Source organism: Telopea speciosissima, chromosome 9 (assembly GCF_018873765.1).
Source record: "Telopea speciosissima isolate NSW1024214 ecotype Mountain lineage chromosome 9, Tspe_v1, whole genome shotgun sequence".
Classification (NCBI taxonomy): Eukaryota; Viridiplantae; Streptophyta; class Magnoliopsida; order Proteales; family Proteaceae; genus Telopea; species Telopea speciosissima.
Window position 1 is genome coordinate 53577698 of NC_057924.1, and position 13649 is coordinate 53591346.

Consider the following 13649-nt stretch of genomic DNA (forward strand, 5'->3'; position numbering starts at 1 on the left):
AATAGCTTAGTTTAACCTAAATGCATGGATTTATAGAAAAAAACAGAACTAAAAAGCATGATTTGAGTAAAAAGATCCAGTTTTTTCAAAAAGCATATCTTTTCCTGTGAAACCCCCTTCAATCTTTGATTTCAGCTTCTTGGTGGTGCAAAAGATGATATTTTCCACTCCTTGATTCGTTTTCAAGTGTTGAATGGAAGCCCCAAGTAGGTAAGTATGAAAAATTGAGTTTGGAAGCAAGATTTCAAGGTTTTACAACTGGGTTTAGGGTGTTTTTTCCGCCTTTGGGCTTGCTATGTCGACTTTAGAGTAAACAGAGGGTTTAAGACTTTAAGTACTTTGTATCGAGCGTATCGATATGTATCAAGCCATATCAGCCGATACATCTTGATACATATCGATACAAATCGATACGTATTAATGTCTATTTAATGCATTGTTTCGATCGTATTGAGTGTATCGATACATATCGAGTGTATCGTATCGTATCGGCCGATATAATACGATACACTCGATACATTATATTTTTTTTTCATAAAGAGAAGTATTGGTCAGCATCATATCGATACCGATACGTATCAGCCGATACCGATACAATACAAACCGATACTTTAAACACGGTTCCGGGCCAAAATATGGCCATTTGCCCACCGAAATGGTCAAACAATTGTGCAGTCAAAATGTACCAGATTCCGGTCGAAATCTAACAAATCTTGAACTATGAGTAAGATTTCAATTCCAATTTGAGGTACAATTAGAACTTCAAAGCTCTTCTCTAAAAACACAAAATGGTACTGATATTTTGAACTGGATCATAATGATAAACCCAAGCATAATTTCTCACTAAACTTAAATAAACCTATAAGAATCCAAGGATGCTGAAAGGAAGTTCAAGTTTTAAAATAGCTAAGCTAAATTGATAACTCTCATGCTCATCACACCCCACAAAGATTATTCTAACAAATAAAGAAGAGATTGATAGACTATTTTGAAAGCCACATGGAAGAGTAGTGAGAGAGTAGCTTCAGAATTCATTCCATACCTCCATGACAAGGCCATATGTTGTGCTAGAAGGCTTCAGGCCCTCTTGTTTCAACTGTTGTAACACCCAAAATGCTCCCTCCCATTGTTTCTGCCGAACACATCCATTTAATACCTACATGCATAAGGAATACAACTTAAAGATGTTCCTACAAAGTGTAATAAGGAATTTATAGTCCTGGATTTATAGTGACAGTTAAACATGCTAAAATGCAGGGGAATGTAGGATTCCATCTTGACGTTTCAATATCTAGAAGATATCCAAACAAAATGCATGACTACAATGTTATAAAAAGTAAGGCATACAGCATTGTAGACAACGTCATCAGGTTCCAAACGTGGGTCCCACTTTTGAAGCACCCCTGTTTTGAAATTCTTTTCAGGATGTGACCGCATGCAATCAATCACATCGAAGAGTTCCTTCATGTGACCTGCTTGTCCAAGGGTGATGGCAATACAATGATAAGCTGCAAGGTCAGGATATGAGGAGAATTGGTTCTGGAAAAATGCCAAAAACCAAGTTAGTCCAGGTTTTTCTATGATGTTATTTTCATTTATTAAGGTCATAAGATGAAGATATAACTGTTAACAAACACAGAAGTATATTTCACATGGAGACTTCATGAAATCTGAAACAAGAGCACATCAACTATTTCATATGCAGTAAAATATGTTTGTAGATCATTCAGCTCATGTTGTTAAGCAACATAAAAAGAAGGTGCTTGGAAATTGGAACAAGCCAATGCACACAATGTTTAATCAAATGGCACATAAACCATGACATAAGGATATATGATAAACTAAGCTTTTCCCATAGAGTGTTTTTGGAAACATGATAAACTAAGCTTTCCCAAAGAGTGTTTTTGGAAACATGGTAATGAAATTTCAGAAAATGTATTGTCTTTCTTCATAAACTACAAATTACAAGCTAAACGCAATGACTGGTTTACCCGCATTGCATGAAAAACATTGAGTGCCTCCACTGGTCTCTTTGCTTTGCCAAGTACATCAAGTGCTGTGGTGTAAATAAATCTGCAATGCAGATAAGGACTTAGATAAAATACCAAGGATGGTCATGTATCAAAATATACAAATAAAAAAAATTCAATTAGAATTTTCTTCGTGATTAACAAATAGTCTGCAAAGAGTTTTATTAAGATCACGGAAACAAATATAATCTCAAGAGAAGGAATCTACAAAACTAAAAGGGGCTCATAAGCTGGCAATAGGAAGGGGTCTAATAATCCATTAATCCCTAATCCCACAGGTAATGGGCCCACTGACTTCACAATGACAAACTAATGGAGGACCGGAAAGGAGAAAAGAGAATCCAGAAAGAAATCAGAATTGCAGAGGGGGGGGGGGGGGGAAGAGAAGAGTGCACACACACGCAAACTCACTTCAATTCATTCTTTCATTGTTCCATTCTGTTCCACATTCCTTCTCAAAATACAGTCTTTTCAAAACTCAAAATAAAAAATAAAAGGCAGAAAATAACTCCCTAACAACTACTTCTACAGAAATAACTGGCCCCTAAATCCTAAGAACTACTTCTACAGCAATAACTGCCAAATAACTCTAAAAATAAAAAATAAAGCATAGATAAACTAAATGCAGGGCTGGTAGGGCTTGGGCTTGAGCCTGAGATGGTATCCCTTGGAGTATCTAATTGGGCCTGGGCTAGGGCTAGTAGGAGCAGCCCCCAAATGTCCTGCATCAACTCTCCCTTGCTTTAAAAAAACTCGACCTCGAGTTTGGATAAACCCAGGAAACCAGTCCATGTGATGCTCATCCATGCCGTTCAAAAGCTCCGGTAATTCACGAGAAGAGGAGATGAAATCTTGAAACAGCACGTCCTCTCAAAAAAATAAAAATAAAAAATTCCAGCCACTAGAACATTTACTATCAGAAAAAAGGAGGCGAACAAAACACATATTATGGGTCAGTCAGCTTCATATTAAGTTTCGTTAATATTTAACAGGCTATAAACCAGTCTAAAAAGTGAAAATAATATCACTAGGCTTAAAATCTACCTTCAGAATTTGATTCTATATAGACATGTAATCAACCAATTTTCCTACAAAAGTCTTACCTCATCTTGTGAGACTTGAAACGCTCACGTGATTGGAGCCACTCAATGACTTGCAGCACCCGTCTCCAATTCCCTAATGAGCCCAATATCTGGATAACCCTCAAAATGGAATGATCTGAGAACCTGATTTTTGCACTGCGCATCATCTTAGAGAACAACCATTCAGGTAAATTCATGTCTGTAGCATTCAACCTGTTAAATAAACAATCTTGAAGTGAACTGCTTCTTAGATTAAATCCCAAAATGGATATATCAGTTTGCATTGAAAAACATGAAAATATACCAGTATGCCATAAAAGTACCGTGGTACCAGCAAAGAAAGGAATTTACCACATATAGAAAGAAATGAAACAGTGAGTTGAGATATCTGATTCCAAGGATATAAGAAGACCATAGTTGTCAAGGCGTCCAGGAGGCTGCCGCCTTATTGTAGGGCGCTGGGTGACGCTTTGGCATCCAGTCGGATTTCTAGGTGCCTAGGTGGCTGACGCCTTATTGTAGGGTGCCTTGCACTGGTTTCTGGTTTAATTGGTATCGAACCAGGTTCTGACACTTATTTATGCAAAATATCATTTAAGTAAATGATTTCATTTACTTAAGATATTATTCATAATTAATCAAATACCCCCTAATTGAATCCAATAAAAATAGTTAAAAAAATCAAATTCCAAAAGGATAAAAAGTCAACCCCAGTTGAAGAACAAAAACTCCTATTTTGGCGGTAGGTAAAATTTTAAACTTTGCAATGCTGGGGTTTTTCTCAAATCTAAAATTCCATAAATCCTAATATAGTAAAACATTGCTAAAAACCAGAAGTGGGGTAAAATATTCATTTGTTTTGATATTTCAAAAAATATTTTCATTTAGAGTGATTTTGACAGCATTCACGTACACCAAATAAGGTTTGACTGGAACATAACTCCTTCAATATAAATCAGATTTAAGCAATCTTGGATTTGTTGGGAAGCTGGTTTTGTGCTCTACCTAATACAAAATGTCTCATGTAAAAATAAAATCATTTGATCAATCAAATTTCTTATAGAACAAAAACATTTCTCTAAATCAAGAGCAGGTTAATTACTTTGGATAAGATCATATTTTCTAAGAAGTATAAACCAAATGTGAGACTAGGTATGCCTGAAAACGACCAATTCCAAGAACATATAAACGAAATGTATGTTTTGATTGTTTCAAATTTCCTACAGCTTGCTTCTTCAATTCTGTTGTCCTCTATTTCTATGTTGATTTTTTATGACTTGATGTAGCTTAATATTGATTTTTGATGACTCGATGCAACTTAATGTTGATTTTTGATGACTTGATGTGGCTTAATTTTGGTTTTTGATGATATAAGGTACATATTGTAGCATACTAAATAATGTTAGAAATAACACTTGGGCACCTAGGCGGGCACCATGTCGCACAAGTGCTTAGACACCCCTCCACCGCCTTGGGTCGCCTTGCCACCTTGAAAACTATGAAGAAGAGGAGGGTCAGGGTGTGTGAACTATTGTTAGGAGCTAACATGAGATATCTAATATTGATAACATTATAAAGGCATGGATCCCTTGATCTGTGCATACATATATATTATAGTTCTTAGCACAAGACCAGGAAGGATTCAATTACATTGATGATATTTAAGGAACAGTAGCACCAACAGATATAGAGGTTTTCTCTAGGATTTTGCACTTGATAAGATAATGAAATTTGATCACTCAAAAGGGAACTGATGAGGACATCACTCAAGGATTTAGGACATATCGGAGGAGACACAGACGTACACAGCCACAGATTACTTCATTGTGGCTAGATGTTCCTTATTAACTTGTGTGGATGCATATATATGTTTACTTATGTATAGTTTGTTTTATTTTGTTGTGTTTTATTTTATTTGGTGTCAAAAATGTTATGCACTAATGTTGTGAAGCTAAGTGGGGTAGTTACTAGGAAGCATTGCTGAAGTTGTTACTAGCGAGTAGTTACTGCTGGAAAAGTAATTATTAGGCAGTATCTCTTTTTATCTTTATTTTTTTTAAAACTGTATTTTGGGATGGAAGACAATGAAACATGTTGGAACTTGTGAGATTTTAAGGCGACCAATCTCGAACCAGTAAAATAAACCAGCGGGAGATCAATTGCAACAAGGATAGAATGTATAGGGATAAACCCATAAAAAAATGTATAGGGACAAACAATAAACAGAAAAACATAATTTATTTCATAACAGAAAACAATTAGTTCCTTCTTTTGATATTATATAGGAAAGCAAATAAAAGGATATGACTTGAGCATCCCACCAACCATGCAAAGTATCTCACCTTGCAAACTGAACGCCTCAGTCCATTCTTTCATCTCTTTCTTTTCTTCATTGTTGTTGTTTTCTTCTTAAAGGAAATACATGTATTCATAGGCTAACCCAACATTAACAATACTAACACACTAACCAAACATGTATCTAACTTCCACCAAACACTCAATAAAAATAACATACACACAACTACCAAACTTACAATAAATAGCACTCCAGTTATGCACCAAACCCCACACATGGACTAAGCTTGGGCCTAGGCCTTTCCCATGAAAACTTGGATGGTTCTAATCCACATCAATAGACCTGGCATGAGTGATTCCCTGCAAACCTTGGAGTGAATCCAAGTTGGTGTGAAGCCAAGCCCCCTTTCTCTTGCCTAATTCTTCTCTCATAGGCTACCACCCTCTCCCTCTCCCCAAATCCTTTTCTCCTAGTCCCAATTTTCCAACTTTTGGCTTAAATCATAGCATCAAACACTAAGGAAATTCATCAATTAACAGCAAGGAAGCACTGAGGACACATTATTTGAAGTTTGGTAGTGTCTTAGCACTTGATCACAATACTCCAACTCGCAGGATAGCAAAGGAAGGTACTGACCTACCATATATCCTTTATTAAATTTCTATGAATCCAAGAATGAATTTTCTGCACTTGTATTTGAAAATTTTCATCATTTAAGGATGTTATTAGATCTGATTTTCTGCACATGAATTTTGTGTTAGTAAACCAGCCCAAACCCAAAGTCACTTAATCCTTAGACTTGTATTAGATTTCCCAAACCTGTCCTGTACCAAATTTGGTACCAAAGCACGGTTCCAGCCCTTTGTGTCCTAAACTTTCCCATTTGATGTATCAACCCATAGTGGAACACAGTACAATTGCACTCCCAAATTGGAACAATGAATTTAAATATTTTGGCCGAACAGTTGAGTCGCATAAATGTCAGAAAACCAGTTTGAGACCCAAGACATGCATGTGAGAGCTCTTGAGGTTACAAGGCAGCCCAGGGAACATGTTCCTAACTTCCTAGAGATAGGGAAGATGACATTCAGGAAGTGGATGCTGAAAGACGGGATGGAACTCAGAGGAGTGAAGTACCTAATGACCAGCAATGTCAATTTGCGCGTAGAGAGCCCTATAGACGACATAGGTTTCCCTACCCACCAAGAGGTCCACGCCATCTTTATGATGAGAACGAAGATGGATGGGAAGTGCCGGATAGGACAGCTAACATGCAATGGCTAGATAGGGCTGGTGACATAACATAAAAAATGAAGATTGAAACTCCCACATACGATGGAAGACTTGATCCAAAAGGCTTCTTGGATTGTCTTGCAGACATGTACCACTTTTTTGAGTGGTATGATATGTCAAACGCTCGCCGCATAAGATTTGCCAAAATGAAACTTATTTGGTAAGCCAAGCTGTATTGGATATGGAGTGTCACATAAAGGCCTGTAAACAGATCAGATTCGGCTCGGATCCATATATTCCCTGGCCGAATACAGATAACTCTAACCGGATTCAGATGCAGATCGACTTCGGATTTTCGACCATCCGTTTACATCTCTGTCTTGTGTGCACCCGGACCTTCCTCCTCCTAGCGGATACAATTCACTGTCAGTCCATATCTCTTAGATCATGATTCTCTTTTCCTCATTCTCTTTTCCTCATATTCTAGTACCTGTTGAATCTTCAAAAACCCCTCAAGATCATTATTTACTTAGTTTTTTATTATTAAGTATCCGGAATTTTTCTGGACGGATTTTATCGGAGTATTCAGATTTTTTTCCGGATATCTCTAAATGAATACGGATGTCCCTAAACAAATACGGATGCGGATCGAATTCGGATTTTCGGTTATCCTTTTACAGCCCTACTCACATTCAAAGGTTGTGATATGAACCCATAGAATATTGGGCAGCAATGAAAGCAAAGTTGAAAGAAATATACAACCCAGTATCATATAGAGATCGAATTTTGGACTAGATGATTACTCATCAGCAGGGCAGAATGTCTGTTGTTGAGTATAAGAGTAAGTTTGATGAGTAAATGGTCAGTTGTGATGTGAATGAAGAATACAAAGTGACTCTTTCTAAATTTCATATTGGTCTAAGCCTGAGAGAAAGGAAATGATTCCACACATAGTGGATTTAGTTGAACAGGCCTTCCAATTGGAATTGGAATTAGAACAGTACGTTAGGCAACCATTCACAAGGAAATGCGGATCTCAATCAGCAGAGTTTTTTTTTTCAAAAAAATTCTCTGATGGTGGATGGGTATATAAATATGTCCCCGTTGCATCTAGAGGAAACAGTTCTTTCCAGTTCACAACTAAAGATTCAAAAGGGGAAGGATCTGCTATGGAGGGTTCTAAAGGCAGCAAAGTTATGTGTTATCTGTGCAATGGCACTGGGCATTATGCCTATCAATGCCCAACCCCCAACCTGTAACCTTGAAAGTGAGGAAGAGTCGGAACATGTTAAGAATGAGTGTGTACACGAGCCTGAAGAATGGGCTATTGATGAAGAAGCCCAAGAACTTGGGAGAAGTGACACCCCACTGAATATTGTGAGATGAATGTTTATGAAACCAAAGTCTGAGGATGACTAACGAAGAACCAATATCTTCCATACTTACACTAAGTGTGGAGATAAGAATTGTAAGATTATTATAGACAGCGGCAGTTGTATGAAATGTGGTTTCTCAGGCCACCATTTCATGATTGGGCCTAAAGCCGGAGCCACATCCACAACAATACAAAGTTGCTTGGGTAGATCAGACTACCATTCCAGTTAGTCAGCATTGTTTAAAAGTTCCATTACAATTTAACTGCATCACAAAGTCTCCTCATAAGCTTCATTTGTAGCTAAAGAATTTGTTCCATCCTCAATCAATCATAAGAAAGAAGTTAACAGGGGTTCTTCATCGTGATATGGGGGATTCTCCACAAACCACTAGATTTTTTATAGCACAATTCCAAGCATAACTAATGCAGTTTGAAAATCCAGATTATGGATCTCACATGCAAGCAGGCTCAATGATCAAACTGTAATCAAATCTAAGATAAAGGAAACAATTGTGTTGTTAAGGGAAGAAAGCAGATCGACAAAAGGGGAGGGAAAAGAGATGAGATCAATATTCTTGGGAGGAAGAAGAGAACAAAAGAGATGAGAAGAAATCAGGTTTGGGATACCAATCCCATATGCACTTCTCAACAGCACCAAAATTCCTAAAAAAACTCATATTCTATACTCAAACCATTTATAATTGATAGGGACTGTATACAACAACAACATTGCCTTATCCCAACCAAATGGGGTCGCCGGGTCAGCCACATGGATCCTTGCTCTCCAATCAATTCTATTCGAAGTCATACGTGGTACAAGGCCTAAGCTATGTATGTCTTTCCTCACCACTTCTCCTATGGTTAATTTAGGCATGCCCCTTGCTCTTTTAGTACCTTCAATCTGAATCAAATCACTCCTCTGTACTGGAGCCATGTCGCCGGGTCAGCCACATGGATCCTTGCTCTCCAATCAATTCTATTCGAAGTCATACGTGGTACACGGCCTAAGCTATGTATGTCTTTCCTCACCACTTCTCCTATGATTAATTTAGGCATGCCCCTTGCTCTTTTAGTACCTTCAATCTGAATCAAATCACTCCTCTGTACTGGAGCATCCCAAGGACTTCGCTGAACATGGTCATGCCACCTCAAACGACTCTCACATAGCTTATCATGAATCGAAGCTACTCCCAACTCAGCTGTAATATGGCCATTCCTTACTTTATCCTTCCTAGTCTTACCACACACCCATCTCACCATCCTCATCGCCGTTACACTTAGTTTATATTTATGATACTTTTTAACTGCCCAACATTCCGCACCATACATCAAGGCATGCCCCTTGCTCTTTTAGTACCTTCAATCTGAATCAAATCACTCCTCTGTACTGGAGCATCCCAAGGCCTTCACTGAACATGGTCATGCCACCTCAAACGACTCTCACATAGCTTATCATGAATCGAAGCTACTCCTAACTCAGCTCTAATATGGCCATTCCTTACTTTATCCTTCCTAGTCTTGCCACACACCCATCTCACCATCCTCATCGCCGTTACACTTAGTTTATATATATGATACTTTTTAACTGCCCAACATTCCGCATCATACATCAAGCCGATCGTATGACAGTCCCATAAGATTTCTCTATAAGTTTAGACGGATACGCCGATCACACAGCACTCCGGACGCACCTCTCCACTTCATCCATCCTATTTTAATCCTTTGGGCAACATAATCCTCTATATCACCATCTTTATTTACTACTGAGAGTAGATATCTAAAATAATCACTTTGTGGAATCTCCTTCTCATCAATATTCACCACCTCATTAACTGTCCTAGTGCAGCAAAAGTTCCACACCATATATTCTGTCTTTGTTCTACTTATTTTAAGACCTTTTGATTCCAAGATTGATCTCCATACCTCCAACTTAGCGTTAATCATTGCTTTTGTCTCATCCACCAAAACAATATCATCGGCAAAAAAGCATACACCGAGGAACTTCATCTTGTATGCCTCTGGTTAAGTCATCTATGACAAGCGCAAACAAATAAGGTCTTAAGGTTGATCATTGATGTAACTCCATTGTAATTGGGAGTTCACTACCTAGACCCCCACCCCCAAATCGTACGCTAGTCACCGCACACTCATAAATATCTTTAATTAGGCCACATATTTACATGACAACCTTCTCTTCTCTAGTATATGCCAGATTAACTCTCTAGGGACTCTGTCGTAGGCTTTTTCTAGGTCCATAAAGACCATATGGAGATCCTTCTTGCCCTCTCTGTATCTTTCCATGGGGAATTTATAACATATATAAAGACCTAAAATTTCTAAATTGACTCAAAAAAAAGTACTCTTAATCACTCTAATACACTCACTATAGTAAATAAACTCAAAACAGAACTCTGTCTAGCTATTAAGTAAGTATCTTAATCTAATTCAAACACACAACTTAAACCACTCCTGTGTACTAACTTTATCCCCACTTTATGGGCTTATGAATTTGGCCCATTACAATGAAACCAAGAAAATAAAAGGCCCAACCTATAATATAACTACCCAAAGGTCAATTTCAGCCCATTGGACTGAAATCTACTAGCTATTAAGTATCTTAATCTAACTCAAACACTCAACTTAACCACACCCGTTTACTAACATTATCCCCCACTTTATGGGCTTATAAATTATGCCTAATCATATTGCATCATAACCAAACTAAGTTATGACAATAAGAACCATGATATCAAGATTTTTTTGCTAATCTTCACCTACAGAAGAGATAAAAAACTAGACCTAGCATTTTTTGAACACCATTCTGAAACAAGACTACATAGATCACTTTCAACTCTTGATTTCTAGAAGCGACATCGATATCAAATGGTCAAAGTTCCAGAGAGAGCTTACGGAATGTTTGATACCTTTGAACTCTGTTCAAACGGATAGATATGGGTCAATATCAAGGATATTGTCTATTACCAAGTCAATAAACTCTTTTTAATTCCCAAGGCTCTAATTGTTTCACTCCTTTAATATTCTCCAATTGAACATACAATCAAACATCCAAACAATTTATGCCAGTCCAAACACAGCAAGCACTCATCAATGATCCCGAATGAATCCTTAAGGTTGCCCAATGAACTCTAGAAAGTCACAATTCTTTTCTATATAAAAGAGCACTATTCCTTCCCTGGTTTAACTGATCAACAGTGAGAATCTTCTTTGTCAGAGGATGTAGTATTCTAGAAGATCTATGCCAAATGAGAAGTCGTATCTGATTCAACAAGGGTAAAAGTAGCCAACTATGTGCTTCTTGTTTTCCACTTCAATAATAGTTAACCTGAAGATTACCAAGATTGCAAGGGGGTATATTCTTACTCAATGATCTATATCTAATGCAAGGCTGATCCAGAAAGAGGAAAAATTAAGACAAAGAGATAGACATAACCATCCAGTATTTCAACAGCTAGACTATACTCAGATATTTCAAAATCTAGAATACAGATGAGTAAATCAAGAGAGAGATATTAGAATTGCAGAAAATCCAATAATAGGGGAGCACTGAATGCTTTGTATGCACAGACCATATATGACACCATTGTTTAAATCCAGCTAAATTTGTTTTCTTTTTGCGCTTCAGTGATTGTGGTTCACTTCAAGGGTTTCTATGTTTATTTCTTATCATATTCTCTCTTAACAAGGTACTTATTCATATAAAAATAACATTTTGTTTCCCCTTGATAGGTAAGAGTATCAGTGGATAGTTGTTGGATTGTTATAGATGGAGTTGGGATTCAATCCCAGGTACAAGTCTCACAGACTTCAGAACAGGGATAATCAACAATTACTTAATGGTGATAGATGAGGAACACCCCCTGCCCCAAAAAAGAAAAGAATAAGGGTTGGGTTGGATTTGGGGGAAGGTAGAAGACATTTAACATCTTATGCTGAAAAGGTATATCTTGCTTACCACTTCGCTAGCTTCTGGATTCTCTCCTCCATTTCCATCCGCAATACTCGTGGCCTGCCCTTGACATCAGTGAAAACCTCAAAAGACTTGAAGGCAGCTCTTTCAAGCTCCAAATCATTATCGTCAACTATATGAGACGAAGACTTACTTCCACTTGTCAGCTTAAAATTTTTCCTTGAAAATTTATATCCAGTGTCCCCAGCTCGAATTTGGTACCTTTCCGGGCTTTGATGTGTTACGGTGCTTCCAGGACCGAGTGTTTCGGTTTCAAAGGCATTGCCATTCAAATTAAATGGCAGTTGGTTTGCAGTAGGCCTCATCTCTTCCAGTGTAATGTTACCAGGCTCAGAGTGCTCCAACTTACTTTGAACCTTACTTCTAGAGAATAACTCCTCACTCACAACCTCATTGCGTACATTCTCAGAGTTACTCTTACTATTTTGGTTCAGCTGTTTCTTTTGCACTTTTATGGAACCTTCATTCAGGCCAAGTTCTTGGTGCCCGAGAACTGCATTACCACTTAACTGTTTAACAGCATCAGATTTCCCTTTGTTAGTTACTGTTTGATTGAGTCCAAACTCTCCAAACTTATGCTCTATACTAATAGCCTGATTTCTCATCCATCTTCCACTAATTTTCCCCAAATTCCTCTTATTCCCATCCAATGCCCTTCCAACTTTTGAATTAACATCAATGGCTCCATCATCCAATTTATCTCGGCTTAAAGGATGGGTTTTAGCTGCATCTTCCATTTCCACCTCATCCAACTTACTATGGTTATTTAATCCTCTATTACCTCTTTTTCTGTAACCTGATTTACCTCTTCCCAGACCTTCACTACCGGAGCATTGAATAATCCTCTCAGATAACTCGTCCCCTTTCACTGAATTGGCAGTTTCTGATGGATGTGAATGCACCTCAGACCCACGTAATTTTAACTTTTCTTCATTTCCATCCAAAACGGGTGTTTTCTGAAGATCTTTTCCTCTGCAACCGTTCTTTGAATAATCCTCGTTGGCATCTTTAATTGAGTACTTCTCCTTAACAGTCCGAACTGACTCCATAGCCTTCAAATAATCATCAAATGTCGGCTTAAACGTCAATTCCTTCTCAAGAAAACCCCTATTAACTGAATCCTTTGACTCTCCCTTCAATAAAGCTTCAGTTGTTCTGCAATTGGATGATTTTAAACTGGAACTCCAAATGTAGCTCACCTCCTTTGTTTTGAGAGGGACACCGAACATGGGTTTCACAGAAATTGTAAACCCATGTAAGGAAGAACAATTCCGGAAACATTTCCACCATGGAAATCCATTTCGACTCAAACTAGAGATACCTATTCGCTCATTCGCCATGATTGTCTCCATCACATCACTCTACGCACCGAACTAGCATCATAGTCCAATAAAAATTGACGCTAAAACCGAACTAATCTAGTAGCAACTCCATATCTGTCCTTCACAAGTTCGCTGGTTTAAACCCAACGAAATAAATAGATTGAAATTGTTAAAGACAAGGAAATATATACAGGCTTGAACTCTGCAAGAGACCATGAAATGAATAGCTATCAACACCGTGTTATGACTCTTCCAAGGAGCCCTAAAACTGCTCTCTCTGATTTTGGCCAAAGGGATTTTGGAACTTACAGCGTGTCTTCTCA

The 13649-nt window shown here is 37.8% G+C and overlaps 1 protein-coding gene across 1 annotated transcript; it reads right to left on the reverse strand.

The window, feature by feature from the left end:
• Positions 1 to 1000: 1000 nt before the first annotated feature.
• On the reverse strand, positions 1001 to 13649 carry LOC122640559 (pentatricopeptide repeat-containing protein At1g30610, chloroplastic-like). The gene is made up of 5 exons (XM_043833783.1): positions 11990 to 13649; positions 3134 to 3325; positions 1992 to 2073; positions 1348 to 1539; positions 1001 to 1156 (listed from the first exon to the last, which is right to left on the reverse strand). Exons 1-5 carry the CDS (start codon positions 13354 to 13356, stop codon positions 1025 to 1027), a joined length of 1965 nt encoding a protein of 654 aa, XP_043689718.1. The 5' UTR covers positions 13357 to 13649; the 3' UTR covers positions 1001 to 1024.

Excerpts from the sequence above, each read along its gene's own strand:
- LOC122640559 (XM_043833783.1), bottom strand. The coding sequence starts at position 13,356 with ATGGAGACAATCATGGCGAATGAGCGAATAGGTATCTCTAGTTTGAGT. Across the intron at positions 2,074-3,133 it reads TTCAAGTCTCACAAGATGAG|ATTTATTTACACCACAGCAC; the intron begins GTAAGACTTTTG and ends TCTGCATTGCAG. Across the intron at positions 1,157-1,347 it reads ATGACGTTGTCTACAATGCT|GTATTAAATGGATGTGTTCG; the intron begins GTATGCCTTACT and ends TTATGCATGTAG.